Below are 14,784 nucleotides of genomic sequence, written 5' to 3'. Positions count from 1 at the left end.
TGACCAATCACGTGGCTTTAACCGAAGACTGGGTGAGGGGAATAGAGGACAAAAACGGTGGCCACCAATTTCTTGCTAGGAGAACGGGCTCGTTCGCGAACAACACATCACTCATTGTGGCAGCTCCGTGTGTATCCCGAAAGATAGTTCGTCTGCCAAGGTAAAATTTTCATAAATGTAACGTTCGTAAGCCGAAAAGTTCGTAAACCAAGGGGTTCGTAAACCGAGGTCTCACTGTAGTTGGGTTTTCGGGACTATTAGCGTCAAAATGGAGGATTGATTTTGATCCACGACCTTAGCATCTTGTTGACGGCATCATTTTCATAAAATTAAACGAGCAGCTAAAAGTAAACATTGGTTTGACAAGTCATTAATTCATATAAATATGCCACACACAAAAAATCAGCTAGCAACATTACCATTCGCCGTCATTTGTAGCATCTCAGGCTAAGTGAATCAGAATCAGAATACCTTTATTCGTCCCACAATGGGGAAATTTGCAGTCCACAGCAGCAATTGAAAAGGGATGGGGTTGGGGTGGGGTGAAAGCATAGAAAACAAGATATTCTAAGCATAACAAAATAAAAAAATGTCAACTGTATACTGTGCAAATGTAGATGTGCAAAACCGTTCCATAAGAGAAAAAAACTGTACATAGTGCAGAATCAAGAAATGCATTTTGATATATTGCAACAACCCATATTTACAAGTGTCCATTTTTTTTTTTTTTTTCCACATGCGAGATCATTGAGAATTGTGAAGCCTGACAGCAGTCGGTAGGAACGAGTGGCGGTACCTCTCCTTCTTGCAGCGCGGGTGTAATAGTCTCTGGCTAAAGGAGCTACCCAGTGCTGTCAGGGTGGGCAGGAGAGTTTGGGAGGGGCTGTCCATCATAGCTTTTAGTTTAGCTAGCGTCTGTCTGTTGCCCACCTCCTCCAGAGAGTCCAGCGAGCAGCCCACGACAGAACTGGCCCGCTTGAAAAACGTGTTTGACAGCTCGGTGGAAAAAAAAAGTTAGCATTGCAGAAGACGGAGCTTGAAACTTGCTCTCTCATTTCACTTAGAAAAGACGCTAAACGACGGAAAAACGTCAGCATACCAGCTAGACCAGGGGTGGGCAAACTTTTTGACTCGTGGGCCGCAATGGGTTCTAAAATTTGACAGGTCGGGCCAGGAGCATTTGAAGGGAGTGTTTGGGCCGGAAATACTAAACCTAAAGAATTAAAGGACAACCGACGCCTCCGAACAAGTTATGTCCATAATTTATAAAATCACTTCAAATGACTTCGACTGGGCGTATTTGACAAAGTTTCCACAGCATATAGCTATAGTTTACGTTTTAAGACTTGCGCTGAATAATCATGAAGTCTTGTTTTCGAGTTGATGACGATCCCCATGTGACGTCACGTTTGGACCGCCCCTGACCGAGAAAGCGACACACAATACATTTTGCGGTACTTTGTTTGGTCTGAAAACTTCGTGATGATCCGTGTTGATGGCAAAATTAGAAGGAAAACACATAATGTGATGGTGAATCATTGTGTGTTGCACCAAGACTACTATTTGATACTAGTTGACACAAATTCCCAGCAGACAAATCAGCCCATTTCCAACGGAGCTTGGGTGCCATCTTGTGCATTTTCTGGGCACTACATTGGAGTCCAGATGCCTCAAAATGAGACGGAAGGACTTCTTTAATCAATTGCAAACATTTATGCTTTCCTTTTCAGAACTATTTGAATCATATTCATAACTGGATGAGTAACAAGAAAGCATCTTCTCCGAATCTGAAGCCATTGTTTTGATTCTCGAGCAAGGCAAGACATCTTGGCGTGACGTCACGAACAAGGGGGTGGGACCATCTGAAACTGGTCACTTCCGGATTCATTTTGAAGTCATTTTTATTGGTGTTTTTCATTTGACTAAAATTATCAGCCTCCGTGTTTTTGGTATTTTAGATGCTATCAAACGTTTTTTCTGATGTCAGTAGGAAACAAAAAAAAATGGTGCCGGTTGTCCTTTAAACGTAGTGTGTACAAACCCCATAGCACAGTAAAGAACACTACAACCCCATTTATTATTATTATTATTATAAATATTCAAGCTCAATAATACCTACTTGTGTTAAACTCTGCTAAATCATGGATGGATTGTTCTGACCACGCGCTCAACAAACTCGCCACGGACGCCCTCGCCTTCACGCGCAAACAGTACACGTGTACCGTCGCCAAGCACACAGACATAGGCTACCTGCAGTTGAAATTTGCATACTCGGCACGGCAGCCAATCAGAAGTCTGCTTCTTTCTTCCGGACTTTTGCAAGCGTCATAAGGTTATTTGCATATGATTTTCCAAAATAGATGCACAGAACCTCAGCCCAGAAGAAAGATTCAAAAGAAGCTAACAACATGTGTGACGCTAAAAAACGTAAATTTATATCAAACCGTGACTGTAAAGTGTACGTGAGAGTTATGAAAGGGGCTTAGTGGCTTGTAGCTAGCAATGCAAACATTGCATTGTGCCCCATGGTGACAAATGACTACTGCAGCGCAATCTGCAGCCTTGGACATTTACTGTAAATTAAGCAAGGTAACATTTGTGGCCTTAATTAATCTAAAAAACGTAATACTTTGTGACAATGTTTTTTTTTTTTTTTGCTATTGCTGGTCTTATCGTGTTTCAAGTTGTGAAAAACGGTCCAGGTAACTTTTCAGAGTTGTCTGCCCTCTTGTCCGCTACCTTTTTGTCACGAGTTTCAGACACTGTTTTTACTATAATTTGGACAAGTTCGGCGGGCCGGATTAAAAAGCCTGACGGGCCGGATTAAAAAGCCTAACGGGCCGTATGTGGCCCGCGGGCCGTAGTTTGCCCGCCACTGAGCTAGACCAAAGCTTATTGGTCAACGCACACGTGTAGCGAGCCCGAAAGTGCAAACAGAGATTGCAGGGTGGGCAAAACATGACGTGTGTGCGTGCGCGTGTGTGTGTGTATTGTGTGAACACGCCCTCGCTAGCGTCCATCTGGTGCGATAAACAATGGAGGGAAATCCATGTTTTCACAGGCAACTATGGTCGAAGAGGGTCAGAGGGGGCGGGGAAAGTCATTGGACGAGAGCAGACAAGACCGATGTTTCGGGGGAAAAATAATCCAAAATAAAAAAATTAACGACAAAAAGAATGTTGCGGAAAAAAGCCGAGGTGTTCCGCGGTCGGGTCGGAAGGTGATGTGAGCTCATTGGCTCATTTAAAAATTAGTCATCTTTCCCGCAGAGCTGACAGAATAGATTTGGGCAAATGCTATGTTAGCATGTGCTGCTTTAGTGGATGCTACGACGACAACAACGATGCTCATTTCCAAGATGTGCATTTTTTTTCTTGAAATATTTGGTGCTTAATGACATTGAATTTCATTCCCGGAAGTAAAAATATAAATAATAAATAAATAAATAAACATTGACAAAAAAGTGAGCAAACCTCCTTGACGTGCGCGTCGTCAAAGTACATCCAGCGTCGTATTTTGGTCTGGAAGAAGAAAGTAGAGTAGTGCCGGCCGTAGTAACACACCATGCCCACTAGATAGAGCTCTGCCTGACGGGCCTTCTCCTCTGTCACTCTGTAAAACAACTGCGCCCCCCCCACATTGTCATTAGAAATTTGAGGTGGTGCTAGCATTATTTGCTAGCGGTCGCTAACGCCATCGCTAGCAAATAATACACCCACAAGGGGATTTATCAAGGCAACCCCCGTCTACATGCTGTTCGGCACCTTCATATATGCACGTTGGGGTGATTCATTTTGTTTCTTGCTAGCCTTGTTTGCTAGCAGTGGCTAATGCAATTGCGAGCAAATAATACGCCCGCAAGGGATTTATCAAGGCAACTGACGCCTACTTACTGTTCGGCACCTTCATATATGCACGTTTGATGATTCCATTTTTTTGCTTGCTAGCATTATTTGCTAGCGATGGCTAACACCCTCGCGAGCAAATAATACGCCCCGAGGTATTTATCAAGGAAACACTCACCTACTTGCTGTTTGGCACCTTCCATTTTACTTTTTTGTTAGCATTATTTGCTAGTGGTGGCTAATGCCCATGCTAGCAAATAATATGCCAGTCACACAAGGTGATTATCAAGACAAACCCCGTCTACTTGCTGTTCGGCATCTTCATATATCTTCATATATTCTCCTCGTTGGTACCAAAATCCACCTTGAGCAAAGCTAACAGTTTCTCTCTCAGTATTGACAATTTGACCGTTTCTCCCTCCCATCAGGTCAAAAACCTAGGTGTCATTCTTGACAGAACACTATCTCTCCACTCCCATATAAATAACTGAACCCGATCTGTGTACTTCCACTTAGGCAACATCAATCTGTCTTGGCCCGTCTCTCACCCCTCACACCACTGCTATCCTCGTTCAAAGTCTTGTCACCTCCCGGATAGACTATTGCAATTCATTTCTCTTGGTGTCCTTCAGAAACTTTTCCACAAACTTCAACTCGTCCAGAATTCTTCAGCCCGGATCATCACCAGAACCTCATCCTTTCACCATATCACCCCCATCCTCCAAGAGCTCCACTGGCTCCCGGTCAAATATAGAATGAACTTTAAAATTCTTCTTTATTCATTTAAAGCTATCCATAACCTTGCCCCCATACCTATCTGACCTTCTTCAAATTTATATTTCCTCTCGTTCCCTCAGATTATCTTCCTCCCTCCACCTCTGTGTGCCCCCCCTGCCCATCTCAGCACGGTGGGTGACAGGGCCTTCAGCTGCTCTGCCCCCCCCCCCCCCCCCCCCAACTCTGGAACTCACTTCCTCCCAACATTCGTAACATCGATTATCGTCCCACCTTCAAGTCCCATCTCAAAACCCACCTATTTAAAATTGCATTTTCTGTGTAGCTCTCTCTCTCTTGTTTCTATTTATAATTGTATTTTATTTATTGTATTCTATTTGTGATTGTATTTTATTTATTATAGTACTTATGCTTGTCTGTGACTGTAAAGTGTCCTTGAGAGCTTTGAAAGGTGTGTTGGGGTAATTCGCTTTACAAACATCTCTAAACATAGCTTCCTAATCTTTGTTTACGTTTGGCCTTCCTGATACGTCATATCCTGCCTTCCTTTACATGATGTCGCATTTACATTACGTCACATCCTATCGCGTCACACACTGTGTGCCGTATAAATGCTCTCCCATTCTAGTTCGTCGCTCTCTCTCCTCTCTGCCTCCCTCCTTGGCCGACACCACGATGTCTCCGCTGTCTTCAAGATTAAACCAACTTTCTGTTCAACACCTGGCTTCCTGATGATTTAACCATCCTCTGCCATCACTGCCTGTAGAAGCAATGAACCAGGGACGAACGATCTAAATAAACCCATCATTATTGGTGCCGAAACCCGGGATCCTAGCTGATGGCTTCGAGAGGGGGGGAAGGAGTGGACCATGTGTCGCTTCCAGTGAACGAAGCTCTCTTTTTCCTTGTGTGTTCAAGTGGGCAGCCCCTCTCTTCTGGTGTCCGTAGTTCAGGATTTGTTTCACAGGTGAGTTTTCACCGCTAGCGTGCAGCTATGTTGAGTGAATGTATTGTGGAATTCTTTCGGCCAAAAGTAATTCTATTTACGGTTAATTTGCGTATCTTCGGCTAGTAATGTGAATTTCGATCGGGTTAAGGCGGACGCCATTTCGGGTCGAGAGAGTGTTTCTGCTCCTCCGGCGGACGGATTGTAAGACCGGGAACGTTCCAGAAGGAGATTCTTCAGAAGGGATGAAGTTCTGGAAGTTTGGGTGCGAGGACTGGCGAAAATTTGATTTATTAATTATTGATTTATTAATTTGGAGCCAGACGATTTTGTGTTCTTTTTTTGTTTAATTGCAGCTGCAATAGATCGTGGATTACCGTAACATTAATGCATTCACCAACACTAGCGCGTGGTAAGCTTTGCTAGCGATGCAGTGCCACAGGTTTTCCAGTGGACAGTCCGTGGGGACAGAGAGGGGTCGGCTGAGGGGGGGGGGGGGGGTGTTTGGAGGAGCCGTCTTTGTGTGTGTCTTTTGTCTTCCCTTTTGTGTCCTTTGTGTGTGTCTTTTGTCTTCACTTTTGTGTCCTTTGTGTTTTGTCTTTTTGTGTCGCATTGTATTTGTGTATTTTTGTGTATGTGCGCGTGCTGTGTGAGCTTCGCTAAAACAAGGGAATCTTCACAGCCGCATTCTCGGATCGGCCAATTAATTCGTTTGCGAATAGGTTAATAAACGGAAATAAAATAAAGCGGTTGCGTTAACATTCACAAATTATGTATTGTGCAAAAACATTGTTCCTTCCTGCATGAATTCTGCCGCAGTTCTCTTTTCTCCTTTCACAGGACGAAAGAATGTGCCCTGGGGATACAGCCTTGTCATTACAAGAGGACTCGATGGGGTGCCATGCAGACGACTATCCTATCGCATCGGGAAACCTGTCCAACCATGCCAGATCGACGTCTTTATGAATGACATAACACTTTTTTCCCATAGCTCTTTGAATTAAATAGGCAGGCAAATCAGACTGAGTGAACAAATAAATAAGCCAACAAACAAATGAATAAACAGAGGCCGAACTTGAGTGAATTTGAAGGCAAAAGTAAAGTATTTTTGTTAGATTGGATAAAGTGTTTTCACTAAGAGAATTGACCAACTTTAAGTCAAGATTCCAATGTTTTTGTCTGTGATCCGGACGAATAATTTTGAAATCCTGATTCGGGCAAATGCAAAATGAAATGGAAATTGTATAAAATGACAGAGTCAAAGAGTGAATTTATAAAATTATAGTGAGAAAGTCATTTTGTTAGTGTGCATGGATGACTTAATCATAGCGGCGAGTAACAATACCCTACTCAGTGAAGTAAAAGAAATGCTAAAAATAAGGTTCAAAATGAAAGATGTGGGTCCACTTAAACACTTCCTAGGTATCGATTTTAAACAAAGTAAAGGACAGATCAAAATAACTCAAAAGAAACACATTGAGAGAATGTTGAGAACATTTGGAATGGCTGAGTGCAAAATAAGAAGCACCCTGTGTGAACAGAAATTGGACTTTAACAGTGGTACAGAGAGATAGTGGGCAGCTTAATATACATAATGACCAGACCTGATTTAAGCTGGGTTGTTAGCAAACTCTCACAACACCTAGCTGAACCAAAATAGCAGCATTGGACTTCAGTTAAACACTGACTAAAATATTTAAAAGGTACGACAGAGCAAGAAATTTCAGAAAATGTGAAGAAAAGTTAAAACTAATGGGATAACGTGAAGCTGATTGGACTGCCGAAATAAATGACAGGAGGAGCACAACCGGATATTGTTTTAGCCTAACTAATGAAGGTCCAGCTATATCGTGGAAGAGTAGAAAACAGCCAACTGTGGCGTTATCAACCTGTGAAGCTGAGTATGTGGCACTGGCGGCCACAACTCAAGAAAGTATGTACCTTGTCCAATTATTAAAAGGGATAGACAGCAGTAACCGCCACATACCAGTAAAGATATATGAGGACAATCAGGGGGCAATAGCTTTGTCCAAAAACCCAGTGTGTAGGCAGAGAAGCAAACACGTGGATATTAAATATCATTTTGTACGATCTGCGCACATCGAGGGGAAAATATCTGTAAGATATTGTCCGAGAGAAAACATGGTTGCGGATGTTTTTAGTAAGGCGGTGACGAAAGTGAAACTTGAAAGATTCAAGAGATATTTGTTTGGAGAAATGTACATATTTTGAAGCTTGCAGAGTGTTGCAAATATGTAGGATGTTTTATTTTTACAACAATCTAATTCTTGTTTCGATGTTTTTCGTGTTTTTCCTTTTTTTTGCTGCACATGTGTGTGTGTGAGGCAAAGACATGATTGGGGAAATTTCATGATTGATGTCACCTGCGAGCTGATCATGTGATACCCAGAAATTGTTAAGCCTTTTTCAGAGCATGCGCAGAATAAAATGTTTGTCGAGTTCCCAGCCCAATGATTGACACGGCTGTGCATCATTTTTCTCTCATGAGTATTCGCAATCTCTACGAAAAGCTATCATTTTGGTTACTGTTAAAACGCTAGGACTGCAGCCAGAATGACTAGCGCAACAAAAATAATTCTTCACTGAAGTCCGATCAACAGTTGCATGTCTGATATGCCAAGTGTCACATCTCGTCGCCGCCCGGGGCGCGCCCCGCCCCTCCTGTCACCTCCTCCGCTGCTCCATGGAGACGGCCCTTCCCATCATCACGCACCTGGGTTCCCACAGCTGGTTGTCATTCCCTTGATTGTTCCTTCTGACGATATTTACCGATCGCGCAATACCGTCTTTGTCGGAGTATTCTGAAAGCCACCATTACTACTTCCATGCCGTCAGGTCTGCCGTCACCGATCTCTCACTTACCTCTCCCTGTTGTTATTTTTGCATGCGTGCCTCAGTAAAGACTTTTTGTTCACGAGTATCTGTCTCGCCGTGTATTTTGGTTCCAACCTCCCCGCTTTCCTTTCGTCACTCGAGCCCTGCCCTCAAGCCTCGAGTGCCGTGACACCAAGAAGCTGTTGCGGTTTTCAAAGAGTACAATACAGTGAGACCTCAACTTACGAACTTAATTGGTTCCCAGACAGAGTGTGTAAGGCGAAAAGTGTGTATTTCAATTTTTTTTCCCCATAGGAAACCATTAAAATGGGAATTATCCGTTCCCGGGTTTCCATAAAATATACTTTTCAACTAAATAAGCCTTAAAATTACACACAACATACCTTATTCTATGTGTAATACATGTGCTATTCTATTGTAATGAAAGAAATACACTGCATTGTATCATAAAGTAACTTTATTTACATTTGTGATGGTCATCAGAGCATTGTCATCAAATGGTGAGTATAGTTTTTGCTTTTTTGAACGTTGCTGTGCCGATTACCATTTTGTGTTTGGGAGCCTTTTACTGAGCGAGTTGCTTGTCCTGTAGCCACAAAGGGACATATGTCTTCTTGTGCCGGTCCCAAGCCCAGATAAATACAGAGGGTTGTGTCAGGAAGGGCATCCGACGTAAAAGCTTGGCCAAAACAAACATGCGGATCAAACCTCTAAAGATGGAGGACACTGATTTGCTGTGGCAACCCCTTGAAGGGAAAAGCCGAAAGGAAAAGAAGAAGATAGGATTAGTTTTGTTAGATTGAGCTAAACCTTGTTCTGTCTACAGCTTGATTAGGCCATTTGGAAGAAGCCAGAGTTATTTACGATGCCTCTTCAAGGGTTTTGTCAGCACAAAATTTCAAAGAGGGGTTTAAAACGCAGGGGAAATTCTGGAACATTCCACTGTGTTGACCTCTCATAAATGACAGTTGAATTGGAAAAAGTAAATAAAATACTTAGTAAATTAGGTAATGGTAAATGTTGCTTGATTCGCTGGTGATTAATTACTTAAAAGAGATTCGCCAGTTGATATCGTGGAACCTTTTGTAAAAGAAGAGTTTAATAGATTTATTGAAATAATGATTGTGACATGATCATTACACTTGTTTTGAACTGACAATTGTCATCCCCCTGAAGTCACTGAACAGATGATTTGATTCATATATACGATATACATGTTGAATTCGATGACGATAACAAATTGGATAAGATTGAATTGCAAAATTTGATGACTGACATTGTTTTCATTATGCTTTCATGCAGATGATGTGGACCGCAACAATTCGCAAAGAGAGCTGGGATAGTCGTTGAGAAATTGTTCAATTTGCAGGACGAATTGATGAACTGTGAGATGCACAAGTCATTTGCATCCACCCATCCTGTGATTTTCTAGGCACTCACTGGTGAATCACAGTCGTAGCATCGAACTGCATTTTGATTCATGATGTCTTTGGAAACAAAATTTAATCTCTGTTTCAATTGTCATAGGAGATCCAACAAGAGAGGCCGCAACGGCTGGTGTAATTCACTTGCACATCAAGAGTTTGGCACGCCGAACTGATGATTTGGGATTGATGACAAAGCCCCTATTGATAATAGTTTTAATTTCCATAAGTATAGTTTTTGGCATGTATTCAAATGCATGACAATTTTTATTTTGCACAAATTCTCATCCAACCATCTAGCGAGCGACGAATTGTTACAATTAGGCTTGATCGTACGAAAAATATTCAACGTAGGAGATGCCATTGCGGAAATCCAAAGTTTATTAAGACAGCCGCAAATGCTAATTTATCTTCTGGCTGCCTTTGCGTACAGTCATGACATTTGTCAGTTCAAAAGTAGTTTATGGTTACGACTAAAAAGGCAGGGTGACCTGTTGATATTCATTTGATTACCATTATTATTATTATGAATCGAATGCAGTGCACATTAAAGTAATTGACTGCGGTGCACATTAAAGGAATTTCTCGCCGTTCAGGTTGGTAAGATTGAAATTGGCAAATGAGTTGAGTGGGCACCGATGTCAGTCAGAGATTCAGGCGGAATCAGATACAGTAAAGTCTCGTTATATCGATATTCAAGGGAGTCCGAAAAAATATCGATATAACCGGGACTATCGATATATCCGACCCTGTTTGCATGTAATTTTCTCCATGCGTGCATAGAAATAGTATCGATATAACCGGGACTATCGATATATCCGATATCGATATAACGAGACTTTACTGTATATAGTATTGGGTTACGCTAACTAGCTTCTTTCAGAATTGGGAGAAGGAGATTCTTCAGGAGGGGAGAACTCTTGGAGAATCCGTGCCAGGGTGACCGGCGATGAAGCGAGGTTGCGCGATGGATGTCCTATGCAGAAGCGAAACTGACTGTTAACTGGTGCCCTCCAACTGAATGACAAAAGGCGAGTATGATGACCATTTACGCAGATTGCCATAATGTTGCTGACCATGTCAACTTGTGCTAAAGAATTGTGGAAGGCTGTCCTCCACCCAAGCAATGTGGCGACATGCCAAAATTTGGCCTCCAAAATTTTGGGACAGTGATTGACAAATGGTTGGACAGTGTTTTCCACGCAAACACGTTCCCAGTAGCAAATTGAGACTTTTGATGTCTCAACAGGGGGGAGTGACGATAGCTCAGATCATCATTGCCAAAATGTTCACTTTTGGTAATGAGTGATGTTGGCTGCAACGTCATTCCCCAAGAAAGTGGTGCCCTCCAGAAATGCAGACTTACTAACCACTAACATACACTAACCAACTAAGATCTAACAATGACTTACTGCCATTTCTGTGAGAGAATGCATTGCAGAGCCTAAACGATGAGACAGACTTCGATAGGGAAAGAAACGCCAAGAATGATGTGTAGAATGAAACCATCTTTTCGACATGTGACCTGGCACAAGTCTTCTTTTGTTCTCCACAGGACGGAGCTGCGGTCTGAAGGGAATGACGTGGACCACACCAACGTGGGATGGACCGGTTGCGGAGCTGCTAGCCGTCTTAGCAGCCACAAGCTTCATCTGGATTCGCAAGGACATCGTTCGTCAAGAAGATTCCCGATGCACGTCACTGTAGCCGCATGGACAGATCACACACCTTTTCCCAGTCACCAGCTCATCTGTATCACACCCTGGGGCCTGCTTGCGACAAATGCTGTTCCTCCTCGTCGTCCTGGATCACCATCCATGATGCCATGAAGATTTGACTGTTGTAGCGAATTACATGACTTTAATTTGAGATTGTTTCCATTGTGATTGTTCTATTTTGTGATTTTCTTTTCTTTTTTCTTTCTCCTTTCTGTTCACCTCCACCGATGTTGGATATGTTCGTCAGGAGGGAGATGTTGGGGTAATTCACTATACAAACATGTCTAAACATCAGTTCCTAATCTTTGTTTACGTTTGGCCTTCCTGATAAGTCATATGCTGCCTTCCTTTACATCAGGGGTGCTCACACTTTTTCAGCATACGAGCTACTTATAAAAACAACCATGTCAAAATGATCTACACACTACAAAAATGCAAAACAATTATTTTCAAATGTATTAAGGATTCTTTGTATGTACAATGTATGTTGATGTACCTTGCATAACTGAAAAAGCCAATATTGCACAACACACATAATAACTACATATACATAACATGATAAATAACTATTAACATTTTTTGTAATTACCTGAGTTTACTTTGATGACTTGCACTGAATTGAATCAGCCAGGGACAATAGCTGCTGACAGCCAGCCTCAAGCACATTTCCAAATGTTCATCAGTCATGGTGGAACGGTATTTGGACTTCATGATCTTCATGTAGGAAAAGGCTGACTCACATAAATAAGTGGAGCCGAATAATGCAGTCAAGGAGGTAGCACATTTCCTCATATTGAGCATTTTAGCGCATAACGCTTGTTGGTGGATTATGCAATGGTAATTCAAGAAGTCGGCCTGCACTTGGCAATACGCATTTTGAAAATGACATCGTGAAGAAAAAGTCCACCTCCCATCCCATATGAAAGTAATATGTTTTTGCCTTCTTACTTGGTCCAGCTTTCTCACTCATTTTGATCACCATGTTTTAGCAAGGGCTTAAAATCTGAGGTAATTCGCTGACTAGCTTGTAAATTTTGCTGCGCTTAGCGCCGTTGTTTACGCATGCACGGCGACCTAAATGTCAAAATTTAGTTGTTATCTGAATGGTTGCCCTGTATGTCAACCAAGTGATGGGACGTTTGATAGGCAGATAAATGTTTTTTTTTTACTGTCACGCTGCGATCGACCAGTACTACCTCCGCGATCGACCAGTAGATCGCGATTGACGTAATGAGCACCCCTGCTTTAATTGATGTCGCATTTACATTACGTCACATCCTATCGCGTAACACACTGTGCGGCCTATAAATGCTCTCCCATTCTAGTTCGTCGCTCTTTCTCCTCTCTGCCTCCCTCCTTGGCCGACACCGCGATGTCTCCGCTTTCTTCAAGATTAAACCAACTTTCTGTTCAACACCTGGCTTCCTGATGCCATCAACGCCCGTAGAAGCAATGAACCAGGGACGAACAATCAAAATAAACTGTAATGTCTTATTATTATTATTATCATCAAATTTGGAGTGGTCAATCTGCCTGCCATGCATGACCCATTGAAGGGAAAAGCCGAAGGGAAAAGAAGAAGAGGTGGCTCACGCCATCGCTAGCAAATAATATGCCGGCCAGGGGATTATCAAGGCAACCGTCGCCTACTTGCACTTTGGCACCTCCAGATGTATATTTGGGATGTAAGTTTGCGGATGACACAACTGTGGTGGGCCTACAGGGGGTCAGCCGCCTGGCCACGTGGTGCAAGGACAACAATCTCTGTCTGAATGTGGAGAAGACGAAGGAGATTGTTATGAACTTCAGGTGAGTGTACCACCTGCATGCTCCACTAACCATCGACGGTGCTGCAGTGGAGAGAGTAAGTAGCACCAAGTTTCTGGTAGTGCACACATCCGAAGATCTGTCCTGGAGCCACAAAACGGCATCACTGGCCAAGAGATCCCACCAGTGCCTCTACTTCCTCCGCAAGCTCAAAAGAGTTGGAGCCCCGACCCCCAACACGACCTATCACCGTGTGGTATGGCACCTTCATCATGTCCTGCCGTAAGACTCTGCAGGGCATCGTGAGGACAGCTGAAAAGATCATTGATGACTCTCTCCCTCCCTTCAGGACATTTACAACACCCGCCTCACCCGCAGAGCCATCAGGGTCGCTGGCGATCCCACCCACCCCTCCCACAGCCTCTTCAGCCTGCGGCCATTGGGTAGGAGACTGCAGAGTCTCCGAGCCAAGACCAGCAGGCTCAAGGATAGTTTCTGCCACCAGGCAGTCCGGAGACTCAACTCCTCCCAGCCCTCCCCCCCTGCCCCTTCCCACTGCCACACTCACCGAACTCTGAGTCCACGCTACACGCTGTACTATCATCCTGAACTCTATTTTTTGTTCTTTCTGGGTTTTTTTCTGCAATACCTCACTTCAACCCTTTTTTGTTGTTTGTTTTTGCATTGCTACATTACGTCACTTTACATACGACACTACCTCACTTTACATACGTCACTACCTCACTTTACATACGACAGGACCTCACTTTACATTCAGAAATTACATGTATTGGCTGTTGGCAATTGTACCGTATTTTCACGGCCAAAGAGCGCACCGTGTGAAAAGGCGCAGTCTCATTTATGTGTGCCATTTCTGTATTTAACACACACATTGGGCGCACCGGATGAAAGGACGCAAGTTTTACATACCGGTACATATCCTCAACTGCCATACAGGCGTCCGCCTTACCACAACATACAGGCGTATTTAAAAAACAGATCGGGGGCAAAACTGAGTTTGGTAGTGCTTTATTATACAAAGTGCTTTATTATACAAAGTAAGAACATTTTGTAATCATCGCTCAATAGGCGTCGGCATGGTAAAAACAGCACATTACCGGTAACAGAATCGAACAGTTGCGCTAAATCCAACATGGTGTCATGATCTGGTTGGCGACCAACGGGGGGCGCTGTCGGCCCCGCCTACACCTGCACAGGTGCAGGTCGTCCCGATCAGATTGGCGACCAGCGGGTAGCGACGTCAGCCCTGCCTGCAGCCTCGCAGGTGCTGGTCGTTTAATCATTGACACTTAAAAGGACACCCGGCACGACCATCCGGTGCCGGTTCATTGTTTGTTTGCTGCTTGTTTACGGCATGCATTGTGTATGTGTTTGTTTAACCTTGGCGGACTTTTACTTTTGGTCTTCTTTTGCTACTTTGTATTTTTTCCGTTCAGATGATTTTGATGTTTTACATTTTGTTCCTGCTGACT

At 43.2% G+C, this 14,784-nt stretch overlaps 1 protein-coding gene across 4 annotated transcripts in view; it reads right to left on the bottom strand.

Moving 5' to 3' along the window:
* LOC148888949 (ubiquitin carboxyl-terminal hydrolase 54-like) overlaps window positions 1-14,784 on the bottom strand; it is a 28,539-nt gene that overhangs the window by 7,583 nt on the left and 6,172 nt on the right. For all 4 annotated transcript variants that reach the window (XR_016116911.1, XR_016116912.1, XR_016116913.1 and 1 more), the window contains exon 4: window positions 3,474-3,623. Coding sequence is in view for 1 of the 4 variants with exons in the window: in XM_089012184.1 (XP_088868310.1) it covers window positions 3,474-3,623 (150 nt within the window). In the remaining 3 variants the exon portion in view is untranslated. The remainder of the gene's footprint in view (window positions 1-3,473; window positions 3,624-14,784) is intronic.

Source organism: Hippocampus bargibanti, linkage group LG13 (genome assembly GCF_051943395.1).
Source record: "Hippocampus bargibanti isolate YZ-2025 linkage group LG13, ASM5194339v1, whole genome shotgun sequence".
Lineage (NCBI taxonomy): Eukaryota > Metazoa > Chordata > Actinopteri > Syngnathiformes > Syngnathidae > Hippocampus > Hippocampus bargibanti.
This window is presented reverse-complemented; position numbering and strand designations above follow the sequence as displayed.